This window comes from Galeopterus variegatus, unplaced genomic scaffold (assembly GCF_000696425.1).
Source record: "Galeopterus variegatus unplaced genomic scaffold, G_variegatus-3.0.2 Scaffold3893, whole genome shotgun sequence".
Lineage (NCBI taxonomy): Eukaryota > Metazoa > Chordata > Mammalia > Dermoptera > Cynocephalidae > Galeopterus > Galeopterus variegatus.
In genome coordinates, this window is record NW_007730004.1 from 39614 (window position 1) to 65703 (window position 26090).

The window sequence follows — 26090 nt, forward strand, 5'->3', positions numbered from 1 at the left end:
TATTCCCAAGGGGCTAGCAACCTTTAGTGTCTTCGAGCAAAGAAACTTTTTTTCCCTTCCAGTATGACAGGAAAGAATCACTGTTAAGTGATTCTTGGTAGTGCAAAGATGGCCTGGAAAGGCTTATGTTTTGAATGTCCTGAGATTTATTCCCAAGGGGCTAGCAACCTTTAGTGTCTTCGAGCAAAGAAACTTTTTTCCCTTCCAGTATGACAGGAAAGAATCACTGTTAAGTGATTCTTGGTAGTGCAAAGAGTATGAGTTTGGGATCCAGACTAAAATTAAATCTCAGTTCAGCCACTTACTAGCTATATGGCCTTGGACAAGCTTCAATTTCCACACAGCCCCTTACTAGCTATGTGGCCTTCAGTTTCCATGAGTCTCTTTTCTCTCATACGTAAAATGGAAAGAAAGATAATAACCTTACAAGGCTGTTGTATGGACCAGGAAAAAATGTTCCTACAATGTCTGACCTGCAAGGAACACTTAATACTTATTGTTATTTGGTTAAAATACATGTTTTTGAATTGAAGAACAGCAAATGGTGTGCACTTTGGCTTTTCCTCATTTATGATTTTACAGCTCAATTTGTATGAGAAATTGCTCCAGGATAGCCCAATGCCCTTTCACAGAGGACCCAGAGGGTTTTGCAAGTCCATGTCAAATATATATATATGTCTATATATATAATATATTTATATATGTACACACACACACATATTTAACCCAGCCATTAACAGGTCAGTGGAGTCTGGTACTGCTGCAGCATTCCAAGTCTTATAATTAAAGAGAATGTAGGGATAAATAAATCAAAAGCTTGAGTCTTTCAGCACATGACATTATTTAAGAATTAGGAATGGGAATTAAGTATTCCCATAATCTTTTTGGAATAGTGTAAGTCAATAATGTTTAAGGTAAAATCTAAGCCAGCACTTCTTATAAAGATATAAATATAGAATTTATACAAGCTACTTTTTTAAAGAAAGCACTAACCATTATTTTATAGTCAACACTTTCCTTATGAGGTGAGAACTATAGAAACATGAGTTTTTATTTTCTTTTTTTACAAGAAAAGATTCATTTTACAAATGACTTTAATCCCATACGTGAGGATTACACAAAAACCCTAGAAGGCATATGTTATAAATAAGTGCTTATCAATTGTTGCCTTGTCTTGTTGCTCAAATCTAGTTAACCTTGCTTACATCATTTCCCAGAGAAGTACATACACACGCACAGTTTGAAGTGGGAATTTATGAGTTTTTTCTCCGGAGCTTTGTTTAATGATCAAGATACATATGGAAATCTCATTAACTACATTTAAAATAAAATATACACCTAAATGTTAATTTTTAAATCCTGAATGAGTGATTTTTTAGTGAGTCATCTTCTGAATGGAGGAAAAAAACAAAATTTTTGGATAAACCCTATTGCAAATTCTAAAAATTTTCCTTAAAATATGATGGATAAATACACATTTATTTTAATATAATCTTTAGCAAGAATAAAAAATCTATGTAAAATTTAGAAAGTAAATAAATATACACTTTATTTTCCTGGAAGTATCTGGTGTTTCTTTTTCAAGTAAGATAATAAGATATTATTTAATTCATCCTCTAGTATCCTCTGTTTCTCACATTATAGTTTTTTAGAAGAAGAAATAAGCTTCCTAGTGGTTGTGGCTTTGAGAATTTATTCCCATTTCTCCTCATAATAATATCCAAAACCAGAAGTTAACATGTGTGAAACTTCAGAAGTGTGAAACTTCTTAGAAGATTCCATTCCGTGCATGTACACGCAATCATATATTTATTCAACGTTGTTCAATAACCAAGACATCAAGTAGAGTGAGCACTGAAAAATGGTAATTGGTGTGGCAATTAGGAACTCTCTGGTGACCACAATGAGAGTGGCAGGGTCTCTCAGGAGGTTGCAGTCAAAGTGTCAGCCAGGGCTGGAGTCATTTCAAGAGTTGACAGGACTGTGGAATCTCCTTCCAAGCTCATTCATATTTGTTGGCAGAAGGCTTCCTTTTTTGACTTCGTCCCAGAATCATGCACTTCATTCTATTTTCTAGAAGCAAGTCATTAATCCAGCCCATACTCAAGAGGAGGGGGATGAGTTAAATTCCACCTGTTGATGAGAGGAGTATCAAAGAATTAGTGGACATAGTTTTAAGCTACGACAATCAGTTGGAAGTCCTAACTTCAAGTAACAGACAGTCCATCTCAACATGGAGTACACAACAACGGAAACTCATTTGCTCCCATGATGAAAAGATCCTGCAATGTCATGAGTTGTTTGTTCAGAGCTCTAGCTCCCTCTGTCCTTCTCTCTGTGTTGACTCATCCTCTAGCCAGCTCCCTACTGGTTAAAATGGCTGCAACAACTCTAGGCCTCCTATAAGGACACAGCACCTTCCAGAAACAGGTGAGCATGGCTGTCTCAGCAACCCAGCAGAGTTCTAAGATTCACTCTGATTGGGTGGCTTAGGTCATATGCTTCCTCCCCATCCCTGATCCAGTGCTCCACCCCTGAACCAGGGCTGCAGAATCACATGCAAACCCCCAAACAGAAACCTGGGCCTCTGGGGAAAAAAGAATGGATGCTGGAGAGGCAACCACAAATACCCACTACAAGAGTACAAGAGTCAGAGAAGTTTGTGTCAGCTTTTGAATATAAGGGATAGACAGCATTTTCGTCACTTGAAAGGAAAGGAAGTGTAGAGACAGAAATTGAAAAGCAAAACAGAATGCCAAATAAATGAATCAAAAAACCCACGCAGAGTGGATATTGTTGGTAAGGAGTGGGAGAACCTTGCTCCTCGGAGACCAGGGACAGCAGGTATAACCCATCCCCGTAAGTATAACAGTAAGTACAACTGTGGGAGAAAACATGGGCACTAGAGGCAAAGCGGAGGAGAGCCAAGGAAATGTCGGCCAGTGGCTGTGAATGTAAATGAAGGAGGCGATGTCACCGACTAAAAATAGGGGAGAAAAGTGAACTAGTGCATTTACGGGATTAAGATAATATGCAGAGAATGGGTTGTCTTGGAGGTTAAAGTGAACGGTGTTTTTCATACTAGCAGAACTAGGAAAACTTTGCTATAACAAAAAAGCATAAGCAAGAGCTAGAAAAGCTGGAAAGTTTTCATCAAAGTACAAATAACACTGTAGTAGAAGATAACATTGTCTTGGAGGTTAAAGTGAACGGTGTTTTTCATACTAGCAGAACTAGGAAAACTTTGCTATAACAAAAAAGCATAAGCAGAGCTAGAAAAGCTGGAAAGTTTTCATCAAAGTACAAATAACACTGTAGTAGAAGATAACAGCACTGAATGAAAATAGTACTTACTGGAAAAAGAGGGTTAGGAAATGGAGGCAATAAGAGTTTATGGCAGGTTTTCAAAAAAGCAATTATGACAAATATCAAGAATACTCTCATCTACCTTTCAAAATTTAAGAATATATAATTTATATTATTCTTTTATCTGTCAGAAAATGCATCACACAGTATTAGGATTATGAGTAATTCTTAATTCCCAGGACTGCTGCTATGCTCTTAGCTAAGAAATAAGGTATAACAGTTGCTTCTTTTTGTATTATTAAGTATGTAGATTAGCAAAGTGAGAAATTTTTTCCTTTAATATATTCTTAAAAAGTTGTCTCTACCATAGCCTAGCTGGCTTCTGGGAAGCAATCCTTGCCCTAAAATAACATAAAGTGGCTTTGTGTTTATATTCTCACTCATGTGACTCAGAGTTTTGTTAAGAAAAAGTAGCATGAAATAAAAATAATAAAAATATTTGAAAAATCTAAGCATGGAGCATAAGGTCATGAAGAAAGGCAACCTTGGTTCAACTTGCCTTAGGACAGTGGCTTTGACAGAGGACTTTGATTCAAAATTGGTTGATGGTCCAGAGAATGAAGGAGTTGTTACAAGTATAATGCGCATTTTGAGTGGAGGAAAAAAAACATCAGGCACACTCACCTTATGTTGCCTTCTGGGGGATTTTAGTAGGAAGGTATTAAGTGTTTTCCAAAGCAATTAAGAGCCCTCAGTAGAAAGAAATTTGTGCGCCTGGGGAAGGGCTAGTGGGACAATGTGCCCAAATTGAGAGGAATAACCCCTTTTTAATTCCACATTTAACTTTCAATTTTGCCTAGTATAAGGTTGAATGGGTCAAATGGACTAGGACCGTGTGGAATCAGGATGAGTCTTCAGCAAAGTACTACTTCTATTTTTCTCAGCTGGCGGAAAAGGACATCAAGATATCCTTGCTCAACATAACAACCGTCATGTATTGAGTATTTACCATGTACCATTGCTATGCTTGGCATTTTACATACATCATCTGATTTAATCCTCACAACAATTCCGCAAGATGTGTAGTATCCCCTTTTTATAGCCAAAGAAACAGGTGCAAAGCTGTTAAGTACTTAGCCCAAACTCATGGAGCTAGTAGGTGCAAAGCTATATGAGGGCACTTCAAAAAGTTCATGGAAAAATGGAATTAGAAGATAAGACAAGCTTTCCGTGAATCTTCTGAAGACCACTCGTATTAGTCAATTTCTGTTGCTTTTAACAAAATACCTGAAACTGGATAATTTGCAAGAAAATGAAATTTATTTTTTAGTTTCAGAGGCTAGGAAGTCCAAAGTCCAGGGAACAATTTAGTGAGGGTCTTCTTTGATTGTGGCTTTACAGCAACTCAGGGGTCTCACATTACAGAAAATAATGTAACCCTCAACAGTTAGAGTGAGAATTAAGCTTCTAATGTATGGACTTTGAGGAATACGATTCAAGCAATCCACAGACAGCACCCCTATATGTTGAAACCATGTGTTTGATTCCAAAGGCACACTTTCTTTTAAACCACTGTCTAAAAAAACTTACAGAATTTATATTCATAACTAAGAGTCAACAGTTTAAGAAAATGTTTAAAGAAAAGGAAAATGGAATATGTTTTTAAATGTTGATAACTAAATACAAATACTGATTTATTAAAAATCAAATGCTGTACATCACCCCCACACTCATTGTGAAATATATGGAGACAAATATATACAGGGCCAGATAGCAGAAATACTTTTAGGTCAGAAGCAAGCCCAACTTCAAATGATAAGATGAAGCTGTAGAATTTAGGGACAACAGGAGCTTGACAGAAAATAAACAGATCAGGTCAAGGAGGCCCCTTCAACAGAGGAATCAAGAAGAACTCAAGGGAAGGACAGAAAGAAAAATAGCTTGCTGAAAACCAGTCCTGCAGGGAAATTCACTGACAGTTTCATTCAGTAGAAACACTACACAAACCTATGCAAGAAAGAATAAGCACTGTAAACAGCTGAGCTAACGCGAATGTAGAATCTGAGGATCAGTATTTTCATGTTGGCCGCAGGAGTCAAGTCACTTATATTAGCTGACATCGTGAAAATATGGATTGCCCATATTTAGAAAAGCTCACTTCCAGATTCTTGCCACAAAATCAGGAGCTGTCAATTGCCACTATGTGTCAATTTGCCACTATGTGTCTACCAAGTACAGTACTTGGTAGACAGAGAATAAGGCTGCTACTACAATGAGTTTATCCTGGATTAGCCCCAGCATATGAAACAATGATAATATTATAAGCCAGTTCTGCACTTTGGTATGCAGATGCATACCAGAGTAGTGGTTCTCAACTACTGCGCCCTGCCCTCCCCCCAAGATGGCATTTGGCAATGCCCAAGAGAGACATTTCTGATTGTCACAACATGGGGGGAAGGGTGCAACTGGCATCTACTGAGTGGAGGCATCTTACAATGCACAGGATAGACCCCCACAACGAAGCATTATCAAGCCCAAGATGTCAGTAGTGTAGAGGTTGAGAGGCTCTGGACAAGAAGAAGCTACTTGTGGAATGAAGTGTAGTTTTGGTCACCGCCTTTTTTGAGCTTCCCACTCCCCAAATATCAATTCTCAGGAATCATGACTGATGGCAGGAGGCTTAGAGTGTGAACCAGACAGAGAAGACATTGTTTATTTTCCTTTTCATCTAAAACAATCTATCATCCTGTAGCTCAGGATTAGATCCCTTTGGCTGTCACTGGCATCCCAGAGCTTTTCTGACATTCACAAACAGAAGCCCAGGGCCTTTTGGTGCCCGGGGTTTCTGCCTGGGCTTAGGTTTCCTCCCCTGAGCAACGTATGGCGTGCCCTTGCAGTGGGAAAAGCAAAACACTTGGGGAATGAGGCGCTTTCGTAACGTCATTTATTTAGTCTAGATGAGAACAGGAAAGCTGCGGATTCCCAGAAGCTGGAAATCGGGCCAGAGAACATTTATACACCATGGAAGTTAACCACGTTGAGTTTACTTATAAGGCTACGGAGAGGCGGAGGGCGGCGGGAAGCCCCGTGTGGCCGACGTTCTTACTGCGGGAGCCCCTCCGACCTCGGACTGTTCCCTCCTGAAGAAGGGGAATCGTGGCCCAGGGGTGAAGGTCCGTCGCAGAGTGGCGGCGGCTGTGTCCCGACGGGACCGTCCCAGTGCCCGCCTTCACTGATGGATCAGGAAGTCCCCTTTTCCAAGTCCTAATGGCTTCTGGAAGCTGCCGGGTCTCGTTGGGAGGGAGGGGTAAGGCCAGCAGGAGCGGCCCCGAGACGTGGGAAGATGCCGGGCGGGAAGCGGGAGGAAAGGCGGGACTCCTGCCTTTTGTCCCCTGGTCCCCAGCCCGGAGCCGAGCCGCAGCAGCCCTCCCGCCAGTCGCCCCAGCTGCCCAGGCGGCTCCGGGAATCCGCCGGGCGGGGCGGGGGACGGAGAGGGGGCGGAGCGGAGACATGCCACGCCCTCCTGGAGTCTCTAAAAGGCGCCGGCGCGCTCTTTGCCGCGGCTCCTGGACTCTGTGCGCTCGGTACGGTTCAAGCTCATCTCCGCCCGCGGTGCGTGCTCCGCCGCCGACTCGAGTGAGTAGGGGATGGGGTCGTCTCCGCCACTCAGCCTACCCCACCCCAGGGCAGGGGGTTCCCACCGCCTCCCGGGGTGCTGAGGCCGCCCTGCCTGCGACCTTCGTCGCCACCCCCGTCTCTTCCGACTTGCCCATCCCGCTCCCCGTTATGCCCCCAGCCATCCTTCTACCCCTGTGCCCGTTTTCCCAAACACGCCCACTCCCCCCATCCCCCAAAACACCTGTCTCGTTCCCCGCGGCCGCCCAGGCCCTGCCCTCGGATTCCTGGCTGCGGGCAGGTAAATAATTCTGCGTGACCTTTTAATTTCTCAGTAGCCTCTGGGGCGAGGCGGGTCTTGCTGCCAGTCCGCCTTTTAGGAGTCTTGAGCCCTCATCGGTCGATTCACTCCCTCTCCTGGGGGACGGGTCCGAATCTCGGGGTCTCCTTCGCCCGGAGTGTGGTGCGCGCTGAAGGCGACCTTCCCAGGTCTGATTTGGTGCCCTGGGGGTGAGGTGGGGGCTTCTACAGTCCGCCGAGCCCGGAGTCCTTCCTCTGCTGCCCTAGAGTTCCTGGCATGCCCATTGTTCGGTGGTCTCTGCCCACCAAGCGCCGAACCTTCAGTGTCGAATAGCAGCGAAACGTCAGCCGATCACTCCTAGATTTTTCCGGAACTTTCTACCGTTCAGGTACAAACAGGGATGCAGGAATGCTTGGTTGTGAAATTCTGTCACAGGTCCTGAAAATCACATTCAGGGTTCCAGAGCTGGATTCAAGAGCTCCACGTAGGCACCCCCCGGGACTGGGGAGAGCTTGCTAAACCGGCGGATCCACCACCCCCTCCTAAGCCACGACGTTTGCTGAAAGATATTTGTTTACCCAAAATGTTTAACCTGTTTTATTTGCAGTCTGCAGACCAAGCAATTTTTCCGGAACTTTCTACCGTTCAGGTACAAACAGGGATGCAAGAATGCTTGGTTGTGAAATTCTGTCACAGGTCCTGAAAATCACATTCAGGGTTCCAGAGCTGGATTCAAGAGCTCCACGTAGGCAACCCCCCGGGACTGGGGAGAGCTTGCTAAACCGGCGGATCCACCACCCCCTCCTAAGCCACGACGTTTGTTGAAAGATATTTGTTTACCCAAAATGTTTAACCTGTTTTATTTGCAGTCTGCAGACCAAGCACATTTTCACTTTATAATACAGAAAATCTTTTTATTGGGGGTAGTAATTTTTTAACTCAGACAGTGAACATAGTCTCTTTAGTTCTTATCTGACTAACCTGTTTTAAAGCTCTGCTTATAAAATGCCAGGAATTCAAATGGGACAACCCACAAAGTTGGCTATATTTTGACTTAAATTTTTCAGGAAAGAGTTGGATGATCGATTTTAAGAGGGGGAATCTCACATAATTTCAAAATTCCAGACCAAACTATAAACGATTTTGTGAAGTACCCCCACTACCTCCTGGGTCATCTCTGTCATGTTGATTGCTACTGATACTTCTGTCAATATTTCTCAGAGTTCTTTCTCCTCTCAGTCTAGTCTCCTTTGCACTTTCAGAACCATGTTACCTTAGAGGCAGGATCTACATCCCATGAATTTTTGAAACTCACAGTGATTGCTTGGGTGGCTTGAACATGGTTGGACCGGAGCCAATATTGGTTAATTGAATGAAGAAAGGAGCGAATAAGATTGCAGTTGTGGGGAACAAAGATTTAATTTGACTCAAACAATAGGTATTTGTTAGCAGATTTGATCTAAAGTTTCTATCATAAATTTCTAATGGGTTCCTCCAAATGTATTCAACAAATATCGATTGATAGTGGTGTATGCTAAGTAATGTGCTGAAAGCAGTACTGATTGGAGGCCTGTCTTGATGAAATTGTAAAATCACTTGGATTTTGAGGAAATTGTATTTAATCCTAAAACAGCAAGAATGTTGGTATAGATTAGAGGGGGCAGCAATAAATGAGGAGCTTTAAAAGCCTGGGTCCAGACTCAACTCTGCCACTAAATAGCTATGGAGATCTGGGTCTCTAATTTTTCTTTTCTGTCAAAAATGAGATTAATCAAATGAGTGAGGGAGAGGGGACCCCCTGTGGGAGAGGTGGCATGGCAGAAAGGGCAGGACTGAAGCCAATCAGGCCCAAATTCATATCCCAGTTCCAGCACCCATTGGTTTGATGCCCTTGGGCAAGTTAACTTTACTCTCTGGCCTCAGTTACTTCCTCCTGTAAAATGGGTACAATAGCATATACCTTGCAGGGTTGTCCTAAGGTACGTTGATGCTCGTACAAAGCCCAGCCTAGCCTGGGAGAGGTTCCTTGGAGTTAGGCAACGTTCCACACTTCATTGAATATATGGGGGAAATGGCTTTTGGTGAAAGTCTCTTCCAGGAGAGGGCTGACTTGGATTTGAACAGTATCCCCTAGGCCTTGCCTGGCAGCCAGCTTTCTTCCCTTTGCAGATATTCACATGTTTCCTCAAGACACTGTATCATTTCCTGGGCTGGTATTTGCATGGCATCCTTTGGGTTCTTTGGATGAGAATTTCCAGACTCCCTTGGGGCTTTGATTACCTAGGTGGGAATTTCTATCTGTTTTTGTGTCATGGATCTCTTTGCCAGTCACTTGAAGCCTCTGGACCCCTTCTCAATGTGTTTTTAAGTGCATAATATAAAGTACATGGTACTGAGTTCACCAACCCTCAGAGTTTAAAGGAATCTGTGGACCCTAATGTTAAGAATCCTGACTTAGGGGAGTGTTTCTCAATCTGGATTGTGGAAGAGCCAGGCAGTTTCTGATTGTCAAAAAAAATTTATTGTTGTAAATCATAGAGGAAAACCAATAGAAATGTATTGTAAATTATCTGCAAAGAATATCACATCCCTTGCTTTTTTGTTTACAGTCTCATCGTGCCAACAGTACTGCTAATTGTCTTTGAATAATAAGAAAAGGACAGACACCAGCAGTGGTTTAGTTTTAGCAAAACACCAGTTAAATAAAATTGAATTTGGATTTCATTGGTTATCATTTTTAAGTTGGTAATTTTGTTTTGGTTTTGTAGTTATGAGTCACTTACTATCTCTATGCCTCAGTTTCCCCACCCAGAAAATGGGAATAATGATAATGCCTACCTTAGTTGTTATGAGGAAATAATGAGTTAATATAAGTAAACTACTTAACATAAGTAAAGCATATAGTAAGCTTTATAGAAGTATTTGTAATTGTTACCACCTGTCTTGTGGCAGACACTGTTCTAATTGTTTTGCATATATTGTTTAACCTCAGAACTGCCTTATGATAGAAATAAGCATTATCTTCATTTTTAAGATAAGAAAACTAGCAGATCAAATAACCAACCTATGTTCATTTGGCAAATAAATAGTAGACTTGGCATATAAATCTCAGTTTGCATGTAGAAAATTATGGAAATGCTACATTGTTGGAATAATTAAATATCTTGTAGTTTGCACAGATTGTGTGTTGCTATGGCAGATGTTGGGGGTCAGGGTTGCCAAGCTTATAGCATAGTTGCATTTTAATTACAATATGTGATCTGTCATCCAAGTCTATGTTGAGGACTTTGTTGTACTCCAAGTTGAAGACATAAGTGGTAATAGAATATAGAATTAGTCAGAATGGTGAGGCTGAAGTAAATACAGGAGAGTTTACCTGATGGAAGGTTTTGCTCTATAGTGAGATTAGATTTAGCAGAGTGTAGTGGTAGAGAGCTTTTTGGTTGAAAGTAGCAGTTGGGTCTGAGATTGGTACATAGAGGCCACTTATTGCTAGTTGGATGGATGAGGACTGGGTAGAGAGGAAAGTGTTCCTGTGCATGTAGTTTAGTAACTCAAGGACTGATAATTCTCAGGTGATTGGAATGGTCTAAACCCTTAATGTTCTTTGCAGAAAATTACATATGGGAGTTTTGGGGATGGCTGTGGTTGTGAAGTCAAAACATGACACTGGTTGCTTGTTTGGAGTTGAGTGACCTCAGCAAGTTACCTAATGATTGAACGTGATGGCCATATTCAGGCCCAGTGCTCCTGAAGGGAAAGGAAACCAACATTTGTGGAGTACTGGCTCTTTGCCAGGTACTTTACAAACTCATTACATCTCATTAAATCTTTACAACCACCTATGAGATAGTTCTCATGCATTTCCAAATTACAGCTGAGGAAGTTGAGGTCAAAGGTTAAGGTACTGGCTAAGATCACAGAGCTGTTAACTGGCTTTGCAAGTTATGTCTGTCTGATCTTAAGCTCCACACTCCTGCTGTTACACCAGGAATATCGAAGAGGTGCCATTTGTACTGCAGTTTCCATGACAGACTTTATTAATCACAATAATCTTTAATGTGGAACCTGGACTGAACTTTGCAGTCTTTCTCAACATAGTTCCTGGAATCCACTATGAATGGATCTGCAAAATGAAACCATTTTGCCATGCCTGTAAAAATAAACCATCCATGTGCTTCTGTGTCATTGGTTATATTGTATTGCCATTATTTATTTACATATTTTTACTACTAAAGTAGAACTCCTTAAGAAACATGCACCCTTCCTTATACCCCTTTTATCCTTAGCTCCTAACCCAGTATATGACTTATAAAATGTTGTTGAATTAATACATTTATATGAGAGCTTCATAAAAACTAAAGCATTGTGCAGTGCTTATTAGCTGCCCTTACCCTAGAAGAATACTTGAGATACAGAAATGAAATCAGGAGTTAGCTGGATGAGGGAGGGAGGTAAGTTATTTGCCTTGATGGGGAGGGATTAGGGGCAAATTGAAGGAATGGATATGTGATATGGATTAGGGGAAGATGAGTGTTGGTAACAAGTTTGTACATTACTAAGTACTGATGATAGGTGCTATTGTTTATTGAGTGCCCACTGTGCATTATCTCATCAAGTTCTGTGAGCAACTCTATAAAGAAGGTACTGTTATCCTAATTTTACCATTTTACAAGGGAGGGAAATGACACTACGTTGACTCCAAAACCATGCTCTTAATTCACTCTTATGCTGAGCTGTCTTAAAGGCTATGTTGAGGATTTGGCTTCAGTAGGAGAAGCCAAATGGAACATGTAGCCAATCACTAAGACATGAAACATTCTTCCTTGGTTCAGTGGTATCCATTTAGGTAAGGGAAGTAGACTAAGCAGGTAGTTTGGATGGCAGAAGAAAATTAGAACAGGCATTGAATAAAGCTGTTTCCAACTAACTACAGCTCGCAAATTCTGGCCTTGCTAAAACTCGTAATTGGGGATGGTGCTACTTACATTCTTCTTACATTCTTTAACAAGTGATTACTCTGTGTGGCTAAAGTGAGACTGGTGTATAATAAATTCTCCCTTTTTGGCAAATCAGATTATAGACAGGTTCTAGTATTATAATAACAAAGCCCTATATGTAGGAATAAAATGTCAAAATCTTTGGAAGCATTTAGAATCTGGGTTTATAGACAGACTCACTCCAAACTTTTAGTATCAGAGCAGATAACTTAAACTGTAAGTGGTGACATGTAGACTTGAAATTCATAGATTCAAGTCACTCAGATTCTAAAGACAGTAAATGCAGCACTGGTGATGTGAGAGTGATCCATGTGGTCATTTTGCAGCTCTTGGTTGGTTTTATCCAGAGAGTGAGGTAACTTCACCACAAGATGACTCAAATTTAGACTATAGTAATTTTCCTCTAGGGGTGAGTCTTTTGAATGTTAGGCAGTGTCCTAGACTGGGGAGAAGCAGCAAGGAGAAATTACCCGTAGGTGTTCAGATGTAAACCAGGCTTTTTATTCTAATACAGTGGATAAATCCTAGTGCTAGAACTCTTTCAGACACTGAAAACAAAAGAACAAGACTAAGAAACGGAGAATCAGCCTGTGCTTAGCCTGTTTTATGAGATGTGTGTAAAGTGGGATTTTATTTCTGCTCTTGCCATTCTGTAAATTAATGCATAGGATTTGGAAAAGGCATGTGGCCCAGATTGCTCAGTGCAAATCCAGTTTGCTGTGATTAATGGCAGCTGTTGTGTAGTAGTGCAGCCAAAGGCTTGTAGGAAAAGTGAAGCCTTGCATTTTTTTAATATGCACAGTAATGCCAACAGTGACAGAAATGGAAGATCATCACACTTCCTCCTGCCAAATTCAGGAAATGTCCATAAGGGGTTCAGCCTAAAACCCTGAATTACATAAAGAAAGGGAAGATATTACCTCCTTTTAAAAAAATCCAGGCTGCTTTTCAATGGCATGGAAGAAAACAAGATGAAGGGATTAATTAGGTTTTTAAAATGGATTTTTACATGTTATCCAAAGACAACCTAGTCTAATTTTGGTATTGATAGAAATCTGGCTCATTATTGGGGATTGCTCCAAAGTAAATGTGTGAAAAGGAAAGATACCAGGTTGATATTAAACAACTCACTCTCTAATATGAGAGATGCCTCAATAATAGAAATGCCTCAACAATAACAAAGTATTTTAAGAGCCAGCCGATACTTGGATCCAGTGCAAGTAACTGTGGTATCATTACCTACCGCCCTGGATTTGGCCTCTGGTTTCCTCAGGAATCATGAGAGAACTTCCAGCAGATGTCTGTTGCATCCATGAGCATTCCAGAACACAGGTAACTTTGGAGGCAGGTGATATTTTTAGTCAGTATTACCAATTGCACTCCAAACTCAAGCCAGTGCAGGCTGCTGGAGCCAAGGCTTTGTGTCTTAGGTTTTGCAGTCAGGCTCAAGTTTCATTCTGCATTTAAACAATGGAGCACCTGTCTCCAGGGAAGGGAATAAAGAATTTCTCCAACTACAAAATGGAAGCTTGCAAATATGTTCCGTTGTTGCAAGATGTTAATCCTATGTGGATGCATTCCCAGTAAGCCTGGTAACATTTGTGGACCCTTGGAATTACTTTGTTCCTTTCTGGATGAGAGAAGTAGGCTTTTTGCAAAATGAGACCAACAATTTAATGGGTAACTAGTCATGTCAGTCAGGTCTCTTTGGTGTGTTGTTGTAATTTGTTTGTTTCAAGGAACAGGAGTTCCAATTCCAGATGGCTTAAAAAGATTTAATGGGTAACTAGTCATGTCAGTCAGGTCTCTTTGGTGTGTTGTTGTTGCCTGTTGTTTGTGTTGTTGTAATTTGTTTGTTTCAAGGAACAGGAGTTCCAATTCCAGATGGCTTAAAAAGAAAACTCACTGGTTCACATAGTGAGGAGTGCAGGATAAGATGAGGCATAGCTGAATTCAGGGGCTCAAAACATCTAAACCATCTGTTTTCCTCTGTGCTGGTTCTAGAAGTGGCTAGACAGCTGCTAGCACCTCCATGCCTATATACACACAGTTCTAAACTAAAGCCCTGGGTTTAACTTTCTTTGAACTGGATTGGGTTATGTGCCCACTCCTAAACCAATACTGTGGCCAGAAGGGAGAATGCAGTGGTCTGATTGGCCATGACTGAATCACATGCCCACTCCGGAGTTGGTGGTTGCTATGGTTTGAATGTTTTTGTTCCTCCAACTCATGTTGAAACTTAATCCCCAGTGCAACAGCTTTGGGAGTTAGGGCCTAAAGGGAGGAGTTTAGGTCGTGAGGGCGCCACCCTCATGAATAGATTAATGCCACTATAAGAAGGCCTTGTGGGACTGGGTTTGCTCTCTTCTGCCATAAGAGGACACAGTGTTCCTCCCCTCTGGAGGATGCAGCATTTAAGGCACCACTTTGGAAGCAGAGACTGGGCCCTCACCAGACACAAAACCTGCTGGTGCCTTGATCTTGGACTTCACAGCTTCTACAACTGTGAGAAATACATTTCTGCATTTTATAAATTACTCAGTCTCGGGTATTCTGCTACAGCAGCACAAAATGGACAGGGATAACATGTCCCAAGTAAGTTAAAACCTGATGGGGTAAACAACATTAGATCTTCAAGCTTGAGAATAATTTCCTTTGACCCCAGTGTCCCACTGTCTGGACACACTGGGATGGGGGTTGGACCCTCAAAACTTCTGGCAGCCCCACAGCTTTGCTGTGTGTTGCCCACACTGCTCTTGAGTTGGGGGTTGGGGTAGGGTGCTTGGTGCCTGTGGCTCTCCCAGGCTGGCTTTTCATGCTGGCAGCTATACAGTTATGGGTTTTGAGGGTGACCCCACCCCCACAGCTCCAATAAGCATTGCCCTATGGGGCTTCCTGTAGTAAGTCTGTCTGGACCCTGAGGCTCTCTGAGGCATCCTTTGAAATGTAGGTGGAGGAAGCCATGCATCCACAGCTTGTGCACTCTGTGTGCCTGCAGAATTAGTACCACATGGATACCGCCAAGGCTCACCACTTGTACCTTCCAGAGCAGTGGCCTGAGCCATACCAGGGCCCACCTGTACTACACATGTGGTGGCCATGGATCACTGCGCTGGAATGCGGGGAGCAGAGACCTGACATGGTCCTGGACAGCAAGCCCTGAGGTCCGAAGGGATGCCCTGGGCCCGTCTTTCAAAACCCATCTGCTCTCAAGGCCCTGGCACTCTGGGCTACAGTCAAAACCAGTGCTTTCCAAACTATCTGTGGTAAAGGACTATTATTTCTGTATTAATTTCCAAGTTCAGACTGATACTCTTCTGTTCAATAAGATAAGTTCATTGATCATGCTCTTGGTTGTTGTGGCATAAAATTATATAAAAGTTTCAAATGCTTCCCTGAATTGTGTTTCAAATTGGTAACAAGAATGAGGGACTGTCACCAGGAGACTGCATTTCAATAAATACTTCTCTAAACCACATAGGTGGTAGCTGCCCTGGAAGACAATCTGTGAAAGGTATTACCAGAAGAGGGGCAAGAGAATACTGTGTCAGAAAGATGCCCACCACAGTGATTCATTTTATAAATCTTTTTCTTGGAAAGGCTTTATCTTGTAGTTAAGGAAACTGTTGTGTTCTGGATTTTCTTAAGGAGTAGGATGGGAATTCACTGCCCCTCTTTATTTTAGGGGTCGGAGGTTCTTCAATCTTTTCTGCTTAGCAGCACTCCTTTTCCCTTCTTTTCCTAACCAGATTTAGGTTAGTTAAGGAGATCTCAGCTTTCTTAACCAGCTTTCCCCTAGAGAAGCAAGCAGCTCATCCGAGGAGACTTAACAGGCAAGGGCTGCAAATATCACTTACAGAAGGGAAGTCTGAAAAGGATGATGGGGAAAAAGGAGTTATTTTACTTTGTTTTTAGATACTGCTCAGGGCAGGGCAGACATAGCATGCTTTCTTAGCAGGACAGCTTTCTGTACTGGCCAGGGCACTTGAGGATGCTGGCCACTCAGAACTAGGCATTTTAAAATGTGTCTGGCTAGACCAATTTGTTCAGAAGGGAGATGCAGAAAATGTTGGCCCATATCATAGTATGATAGCCTAGGATTTAAACTTGCAGCTCGACCATCACATCAGGCCATGCTATTCAGAGGTTATTCTGAACAACTGTACTCAACAAACAATTCACATTGCTGGAAAGGGAACTTGGTTGCATATTCTGTAATGGCCCGACAGACCTGTCAGAGGGAAAACCAAGTGCCAGCTGGACTGGTGGACCCTGGGATTAGTGAAGCGTAAAAACTTAAACCATAGCCATCTGGATGGGTGTTTGTTGTGGTTACGGCCAAGTTCCATGCATGCAGTTGTACTAGCCACAGACAAAACTATTTCTGCTATAATCATGCATAACTTTAGCAGACAAATACAAAACTTTTTCTTGCAGGGCAACACACTTTCTTCTTCCTTAGAAAGTGTGTCATAGCTTGTGGATGTTAAATGTGAGGAATTTAGTGTTACAATGACTTAAACATGTAATAAAAACCTCCACCCAAGCGTAAGGTCTTCAGCTGGGTTTTTAAAAAATGTTCATTAGACTGGGGGAGTGGGGCAATGTTTGCGTTTCCCCTCCCCACACTTCCTTCTTAACTCCTGTGGATTTAGTGGCATAGTTTGTTTCATGTCTGGTGACCTCTACTGTTCTAATGAATGCAGGCCCTTTGTCTTCTAGAAAAAAAAGAACATGTGCACGACATGCCAGAGTTTCCAAATGAAAGGACTGTAATTTAGGAAAAGAGAGGTGGTTATTTTGGAATAACGCAGGCCTTTGAAAGATGTGGTTAGAGTGGTTCATAAAGAAAGAACCCTTTGTCTTCTAGAAAAAAAAGAACATGTGCACGACATGCCAGAGTTTCCAAATGAAAGGACTGTAATTTAGGAAAAGAGAGGAGGTTATTTTGGAATAACGCAGGCCTTTGAAAGATGTGGTTAGAGTGGTTCATAAAGAAAGANTGTGAGGAATTTAGTGTTACAATGACTTAAACATGTAATAAAAACCTCCACCCAAGCGTAAGGTCTTCAGCTGGGTTTTTAAAAAATGTTCATTAGACTGGGGGAGTGGGGCAATGTTTGCGTTTCCCCTCCCCACACTTCCTTCTTAACTCCTGTGGATTTAGTGGCATAGCTTGTTTCATGTCTGGTGACCTCTACTGTTCTAATGAATGCAGGTCCTTTGTCTTCTAGAAAAAAAAGAACATGTGCACGACATGCCAGAGTTTCCAAATGAAAGGACTGTAATTTAGGAAAAGAGAGGAGGTTATTTTGGAATAACGCAGGCCTTTGAAAGATGTGGTTAGAGTGGTTCATAAAGAAAGAAAAGCTGCAGCTGTCTCCTGGGTTTAAACAGCCCTCAAGGGAGCGTGTAAGACAAGCCTGGGGGACTTCTGATGAATGCTTTATCCCTTCAGAATGCCTGTCTGGGGAGGAGGAAACAAGTGCGGGGCCTGCGGGAGGACGGTGTACCACGCGGAGGAGGTGCAGTGCGACGGCAGGAGCTTCCACCGCTGCTGCTTCCTGTGCAGTGAGTACCTCGCTGGGCTCGGCCTCCTGTGGATTTATGTGTAGAAAGCTTCAGTTTACCTACTGAAGGAAAAATCTGTGGGTTTGCTAGCAAAGATGATTGGAGAAGCACAAGGAGTGCTTCTTTCCTGTTTGTGCTCGTAGACACTGTGAGTGCTGAGCCCAGCAGCAAGGACAGAAGGAATGGCCCAAGACTCGACCTTCCTCTGTGTCCCCATCACTCTCGGCCTCTCTTTTGTCCTTTACTTTGTTACCACCCCTGTTCCCCCTGCTGCACTGAGAGCTCAGTGCCATTCATGCAGTCTGGCACTAGCACGATTGCCGGCACGCTGTAAGGGCCTGGCTCGGGTTTTTGAATAAATGAATTACTCCTCATCCACCCCAGCTTTCTTTTTTTGGCTAGGCTCCTTCTCTTTGAAATGTTCTTGCTTACTACCACATTGATTAAAATTCACATTTTAGAAGCTCAATTTCTATAGGAACTCAGATTCTGTCTTCTCTTGTAGTGATTGTTCACTATTATTTCTGGTTATTGATATTCTAAATTTGAGGGAAGGGAACATAGGATATGAAAATCCTATAGAAGCATATTGGGAATTACTGTTGTTTACAGATAGAAAATGATCAGTGTTTGGTGTACACAGGAAGTAGGACATAAAACGACACATGCCTGTGTGCTCTAAGGATGGTAAATAGCTCATAATGAGAGGAACACAAGAGAGAAACCCCCTCCCGCAAATTGCCTCTAATGAAAACTAAGTCCTCAGTTTTAAAATGGTAGAGTAGTAGCTTAAGAAAGATCTCCATTAATCATCTTTTTGTTTCAAATGACAGAATTTTCTAAAATGAAGGATTCGTTACATCAGAGGAACTCACCCACACATGCAGATATGTGCCTTATCTATATAGTATTGTACAGGGAAAAATACTGTAAGAAACCATATGTTTAAAATAAATTTGGTTACATTAAGAAATAATCTTCAGAAAAACTTGCCTTAAAATTAAATTGCCCTGTTCCCTCTAGGAGCTAGCATTCAAGGTGCGTGAACCTTTCTGCAGAGAGCTACAGACAGACAACAGAACGTTTCAGTTACAAAAAATGAACGATTGCTATGTACATCTCCATAATAGCTACTGTTTCTCATAAGATTTGGTTTAACCATTTCTTGTTTTAGAAGTTACTGAATTTTTTGGGCCAGCCCGTGGCTCACTTGGGAGATTGTGGTGCTGACACCACCAAGTCAAGGATTAAGATCCCCTTACCAGTTATCTTTAAAAAAAAAAAAAAAGTTACTGATTTTTTTTTTAAGAAATCTATTCCTCAGCAGGTTTATAACCAAGAAAGTATGGAGACAAAGATAAAATGCAAATACCCTAGAAATTGTTCTCAGTTTCGTCTGTCTAGGTTAAGCCATGATGTCTAGACCATAATAAAGTCAGTGTTTATTAAATGTCAAGTTCCTTACTGGTCATTTTTACTGCTCCTTCCTAATATTTGTTTCTGCTGACTAAGGCCTTTTAAGGAAATAATTCAGAGTAGTTTGCAGATCAGTGAGAATTTTATTGCAGAGAATAGGGATGAGGGACTGGGGAAAAGGGATTTTATATACTTGTATTTTATATAAATTTTATGGAGTAAAATTTTCATATACCTAAGCTTGCTTTGATTAATACAGGTTTTTAAAAAGTTTTTATATTTATTCTGTTTGTTAAGGGTATTTGTCCTTCAAGGTGTATGGTTTTAGGTTAACTACATCTTTAAACAAATGTACTTCAGCACTTCAGCCTAAACAGGTTCCAGAATAGATGTATTTTTTCTACAGAGAAGACTTTAGTCTAAGGTAACAGAAACTTCATAATTTATTTTAAACCAGCCAGCTAGTTGTCTTTCCCTCCCCCCTCTCTTCTATCCTTCCTTTTGTTTTCCTTCCCTCCCTCCTTTTTCTTTTTTCCATCTCTAAGGACAGGGGGTAGGGGAGGGAAGGATTCCTTTTTCCACTAATCTTTGATTTCCAGCTGCCCAATTGTGCTACCAGTGAGTTCCCTCACAATTTACTTTTTTCTCAAGCTAATTGAAGTTTTAGAAAGTGAAATAATGTCTGGATAAAACATGATGACATTTGGCAGTTTTATGAAGTGGTATACGTGGAAATGTCTCGTGGCAAGAAATCCATCAAGAAAGAATGTATTCTCCTTTGGGACAGAAGGTGAAACACATGCAGACTTGAAGCCACTTGACGGTTTTCAAGCATACTTACCACTGCTGGAGAAGCTGGTGGGGAGATGAAAGAATAATACTTCTTCCCTTTCTAGACTAGTGATAACTAAAGTTCTGGATTTAAAACCGCTTTTATCCCGGGGGTTGCTTTTTGGAGAGGAGTGGCTACAGAGGCAACTCTTCCAAGGCACGCAGCCACCCTCCTGTTCTTTGTTAGGTTGTCATGAAGAGGCTGAAAAGATTAAGAGTGTTGAGGGGTGGGAGCAAGGAAAGGTCAGTTTTATTCCTTTTGTTCATGTAATTATAGCCGTCTCTGAAACTTCTCTCCCTCCTGCCAGAGGGGCAAATCATATTGAAAAGTTTGAGGCTTCTGGATGTTAAAATTCTGATACATTTCTAAAGCAACTATCATACCTATGGAGAAAGGCAAATAATCCTCAAATGTAGCTGACCAGTCCAGATGCTGTCTCATGGCTTTTGGGAAACCCCAGGATAAAGTAAGAATGTGAGAGTGCCTCTGCCTTTACCATTTGTACACCATGTGTCTATGCCACCATTGTTCTAAGGAAAAAGGCATCTTTGGAACATGTTTAAAGTTTAACTTTTCCCCCCTCAGTGATTTGTAGGAAAAACTTAGATAGCACAACAGTGGCAATTCACGATGAAGAGATCTACTGTAAATCCTGCTATGGAAAGAAGTATGGGCCAAAAGGCTATGGGTATGGCCAGGGCGCTGGCACGCTCAACATGGACCGAGGCGAGAGGCTGGGCATCAAGCCAGAGAGGTGAGATAGGACAATGTTTTTAACCTTCAGAAATGAGTTATAACAGTTAATGTTGCTTGGTGAACAGGAACCTGGGAGTTTCCAGATTTTTACCTTCAACTAAACAAACAATGCGACTCAGATTTTCTGATGTAAACTAGCGACTATTCTTTAAATTCTAAATACTGAGTTTTGGACTCTTAAAAAGTTCTTATTAATTATTCCAGTGATTATCTAGTCCCAATTGTGTAGCGTTCCACAAGGAGTCATGTTCTCAAAAGCAAGTGATTTAAATTTATTTCCATTTCAGCACTTTGGAGACCAGATGTCATAAAATTGATAAGGAAATGTGATATCTGATTCATGAGCAGTGTTTCTCATGTGTAATTCAGCAGTCAGTGAAAATTCTTGAGTCACTCCTTCCATGTAAGAATCTTTCCTCATCAAGAAGTTACTTTTTCCCTAACTTAAAAATTCTTACTTAAAAATTGAAATTATTTCCTGTTTTTAAGACTAGTGTTAAAGGCTTCAATACCAAAGTATCAAGGTGCTAAATCTGTTAAAGTTCACTTAGTATTTCATATTCAGGCTAAATAACTTCATTTGGAATTTTTCTTAATTCCTGTTTTTAACCTGTTAATTCCCCCATTTAAGCTTCACATTTTTCACATCTCTTTTATACTGAAGAGGCCAAAACTGGTACAATACTCCAATAAAGTGGTCTTTGTATTTATGGTGTTTCCTTGGATAAGACCATAAATCATGCCAGGCACGACAGCAATGTTAGCATATGTTAACTCGTATAATCCTCACAACAATCCTACCAGGTAGGTTTCCTGTCTTACTCAAGAACAAATTGAAACAACTACAATTAAGTAATTTGCCTAAAGTCATACTGTTAATTGTAGAGCCTGGATCTTAACCTAGTTTAATTCCAAAGCTTATGATCTGAAACATGGTGCATTATGGCTTGGCTGAAATAATATTCTATTGGAGTGCCTATTGTCTGCTGAACATATATCTTCATTCTGTATAATCCTCACAGTGACTCCAAGGTGTAGATGTTTTTTGTCCCTATTTTATAGATAAGGACACTAAGGGTCAGGTCACACAGCGAGAATTTGAACCCATTTGAATTTGATTCCCAAACCTGTCTCTTTCCACTGTGATGTGTGCTACGTTAAGGCTCATTTCTCTGTTCTGTAGGTTTTTTCCACATTCAGTTTCTGGGCCCTGGTGCCTTGTGTGCACAGGTGTAAAAGGGTCATTCACTGCTGCATGTCATCACTCATGGGAGCCCAGCTTACCTTTGTTAAAATTAATTGTACTTGTTCTCTCCTTTTCCAGTTTGTTAAATCCATTCTTGTTTCCAAAGGTTTTATTTCAAACCTTTCAAAACATGTATACCTATACACCTCTCAACCAAAACCAAATTCATCCATTACCCCAAAAGTAAGTCAATGATTGGGGTTATAGTTTTAAAGTCACAAAGACCAGGAGACCCTCCTCTTTGTCTACATCCACTTCTCCACCACCTCCAGTGATTGGCAAGCCCTCTCTGCAGGCCTGTCTTTGTATGTGACCTTGCCTGTTCCCCTTCTTGGTCTGGCCACATGCTACTTATCTTTCAGGACCAGGTGTAGGGACTCCCTTTCCCAAGAAGTCTTTCTTAATGACTCAACACCTGTGGTCTGGTGTTGTACATAGTAATCGGCAAGTTTTTAAAAGTATTTTCCCATGAGGAAAAGTTTATTCACACTTTCCCCTATTCAAGATATATTGGGAAACTAATTAATCTGTAAAACACTTTCTTAGTTATAGACTCCTTAAGTCAACTAACCTATTTGTATAATTTTTTAACTGCTTAACATTGATTTTTCAGTCTCCTGTGAAGTAAAAGCTAGATATGATTCCAATGGTATTAATATGAATCTGGGGTAAAAACATGATTGCTTAGTGGAGAAGCTAGCACAGGGGATTAAATGAATTGTTTAGATTCAGAGGGGCAGATATCTAAGTTTGGGGCTTTGTCTGTCTTTTTTGTAATAATAATGAGCCCATAAATAGGTTAAAGTAATAACTGGCCTGCACCTGAGATTAATTTCTTTATTCTTTCCCCCATACTGGCCTGTAAAGGCCTCAATCCTTAAGACAGTATAGCAGTTAAGTCCTAAGGTTCCACTGTTCCTGCCTTGTGGCGTTATAAGTTCCCTTTGGAAGTCTTGCCTAATTTTTTTTTCCCCTTTCCACAAGTGTTCAACCTCACAGGCCTACAACCAATCCAAACACTTCTAAATTTGCTCAGAAGTACGGAGGTGCTGAGAAGTGTTCCAGATGTGGGGATTCTGTATATGCTGCTGAGAAGATAATTGGAGCTGGAAAGGTAAAGTGCTATTAGTAACAGCGAATGATTCGTCTCTACCCCCTCACTCCCCCTAACTCCTCTAAATCCCACTCAGGTGCTGTGTCTTATAAATGCCTCGGATTAAATTTTTTTAAAAACAAATTTCCATCAGAATTATTAATTTTTTGAACTGATGCCCTTATTTGACAAATCACTTGTATGTTTAAAAGAAACTTATTTTCACAGGGGGCGCTCCTGAAGGTTAACTAAAAAGGCCAGACTGTTAAAAACCTGAAATCTACTATAGTTTATTCAGTGTAGTGGGAAAAAAGCAGTAGAGTCAAAACACCTGATTCTGATAAGGGGTGTGGACTTGGAACTTAACCTGTGGAGTATTGCGTTCTCAGCCACAAAGGAGGCAGTCTTTAAAGGCAAGCAGATTGGGCTTGTGGCAAGGTCTGAGACTGCTCTTAGGGAAATAGCTCTTCCAAGGTACAGCACACAGCCCATGTCTTCTGTGAATGAAGTTTAAATGCAGCCCTTTTGCTGGTGACCAAGAATGCAGACATTGAATGTAGATGCCTTTTAGCTGGAGTTTAAATTACAGAAGTCAGGAGCTTGCTTTGGGTTGATCTTCCTGAGCTACTTCTTGCCACACATCTAAATTGTACTGCAGGAAACAGGCCTCTCAAACGTGCTGATAACACAGTTGTCTTTTCTAGCCCTGGCACAAAAACTGTTTCCGATGTGCCAAGTGTGGGAAGAGTCTTGAGTCAACAACTTTGACTGAGAAAGACGGTGAAATCTATTGTAAAGGTAAAATTAATTTCATTTACTGCTGTCCATATAAATATCCCACACTAGCTATAGGTTAATGAAATGTCACCATAAAAAAAACAGAAAAGTGATCTGAAAATAGTGAAGACAAGGCATAGTGTCACTGGCTATTTGAAAATAAAAGATCCAGAGTTGCTTACAAATGAGAGAACCATAGACAATCTAAAGTTCCTGATCATTTAAAACTCAAACAAAAACAAGTAAAAACACCACACAGTCATCTTTCAACTTCAGGTTTTAAGCAAAGCATACAAGTATGTGAAGGTAAAGAGTATATGATTTACCTGACCTTTCATGCTTCCAACTCAGTGGAACCATGAGCTGAACACTGTAGAACTAAAATGCCTGGACTTGCCTTCACAGCTTTAGGATAATTACATGGCACATTTTACATCCTAAATAATTTGAACTCTTTGGCATACCAACAGTTTATTTTTTAACTTATGGGGGCTTGTTGTTGCATGGGGTTTTAAGCAATACTAGCAAAGCTTAACGGACTTGCACTAATTCTTCCTTTTCTTTTGTTAGGATGCTATGCAAAGAACTTCGGGCCCAAGGGATTTGGCTATGGCCAAGGAGCAGGAGCCCTTGTTCATGCTCAGTGAAGGTGTAAACCCAGAACTAAGCATCACACACTGAGAATGTCTTCATAATCTAGGCACAGATAATCTTGTAACACTAAACTACTGTGAAACTCTACCAGCATTAAGTACTGTATATTACCCTGTATTTGGATAGGCTGGCTAACTTATAGGAAAATAGCACTGTATCCTTTTGCTTTATTCACCAGAATTTGCAAGAACCATTTCTTTTACGTTTTAAATAAAACTTCAGCTTGATTTGGGTGTTTACTGTCTTTTAATTAGCCTTTTGGAGGAGCTGCTGTGATTTCGGTTAGTGGAAAATCATTTGGGTCCATACTTCCACTTTATTTAAGAGAATCAACCCCCTTACCCAGTTGACTCACTAGGTTAATGTTTGCATTACAGGTGTTGAAAAGGATCTCTCTCTCTTTTAAGCTGGCAAGTATGCCTCAAGAGTGAGGGCTGCTAGACAACAGGCCTCATCATTCCAGCTCCTGAGAGCTGTGTTCAGCATCTCCTTCCTTCCTGCCCCTCTATAGCCTGTGGTTATTCTTCTCTTTTGGAGCAGTTTCCCAAAGTATGGCTCATAGACAACGTGCATTAGAATCAACTGTGGGTATTAAAAGGCAGATTCCTAGGCCTCCCTTCAGCTCCATAGGAGGAGAATCTCTAGGGATAGGGCCATAGAAGCCCTTTTAACAAGTTCCTCAGAAAGGCACACTACCTAGGGTGGGCACACTGTTAAAACACTTAAGTTCTTCTGATTTATCTATACTTAAAAATCATTACAAACAAGTACCCACAGACAACTATAAAATCTGAGACTTAGCAGGACTCTTTAGACTCTCCACTCTAATTTTGATAGATGGCAATTTACTAAGTCCTGGAAATGGGTGCTTTTTTCACATTTCAGTTCTGAATAAGTAGCAAAGAATGTTGCCTTGTCTGTGCATATTTCAGCTGGCTCAGGTAGAAAAGGAGCATTAGACTGTATGAGGAATGTTTTCATTTATTCCCCCAGAAGCTTTTAGACTCAGTGCAACCTTTTTTTTGCTCCAGGTGTAGAAAGTGAAAATTGGTCTGTAATGCATATTAGTAAAATTGAACCAGCCTGATCTGTAATATATTTTAATCTTTTCCAAAGCCCATTTTCACATACTGTAGTGCTTATTTTGAAAAGCTAAAAGTCATATGGTATGTATCAAAAAAAAAAAAAAAAAGAAAAGAAACTTAGTGGTATGAAGTTGATTGAGAGTGTTCTGGGCAATTCATGCTTACTTTACAGCATATCCTTGAGCAACTTCAGGTGTTTTATAAGACATACCAGTTCCATTATGGGAGGGGAGGAAGTTTTTAGTTAAGCAGGCTAGAAATAGTTAATTGACAATAAAAGAGACAGGTTGATTTAAAGAAGAGTTACAGAATGAATAACTTCTGATTATGTGGTAGTTTTAAAACATGTCCACAGGGGCCGGCCCGGTGGCGCACTGGATAGTGCGCCGCTTGGGAAGTGTGGTGGCGCTCCCGCCCGAGGGTTCGGATCCCACATAC

At 41.1% G+C, this 26090-nt stretch overlaps 2 protein-coding genes across 2 annotated transcripts in view; one reads left to right on the forward strand and one right to left on the reverse strand.

The window, feature by feature from the left end:
• Positions 1 to 1523: 1523 nt before the first annotated feature.
• ZDHHC17 (zinc finger, DHHC-type containing 17) overlaps positions 1524 to 26090 on the reverse strand; it is a 117830-nt gene continuing 93263 nt past the window's right edge. The window contains exon 17 of the mRNA XM_008586233.1: positions 1524 to 2133. Coding sequence (XP_008584455.1) covers positions 2088 to 2133 — 46 coding nt within the window. The 3' untranslated portion in view covers positions 1524 to 2087. The remainder of the gene's footprint in view (positions 2134 to 26090) is intronic.
• CSRP2 (cysteine and glycine-rich protein 2) lies at positions 6847 to 24794 on the forward strand. Its single transcript, XM_008586235.1, has 6 exons — positions 6847 to 6942; positions 17681 to 17793; positions 20627 to 20795; positions 23028 to 23157; positions 23841 to 23934; positions 24484 to 24794. The coding sequence occupies exons 2-6, from the start codon at positions 17682 to 17684 to the stop codon at positions 24558 to 24560; spliced, it is 582 nt and encodes a 193-aa protein (XP_008584457.1). The 5' UTR covers positions 6847 to 6942; position 17681; the 3' UTR covers positions 24561 to 24794.

Coding starts and splice junctions, on each gene's coding strand:
- CSRP2 (XM_008586235.1), top strand. CDS start 17,682: ATGCCTGTCTGGGGAGGAGGAAACAAGTGCGGGGCCTGCGGGAGGACG. Junction 20,796..23,027: donor CTGGGCATCAAGCCAGAGAG/GTGAGATAGGAC, acceptor CCTTTCCACAAG/TGTTCAACCTCACAGGCCTA. Junction 23,935..24,483: donor CGGTGAAATCTATTGTAAAG/GTAAAATTAATT, acceptor TTCTTTTGTTAG/GATGCTATGCAAAGAACTTC.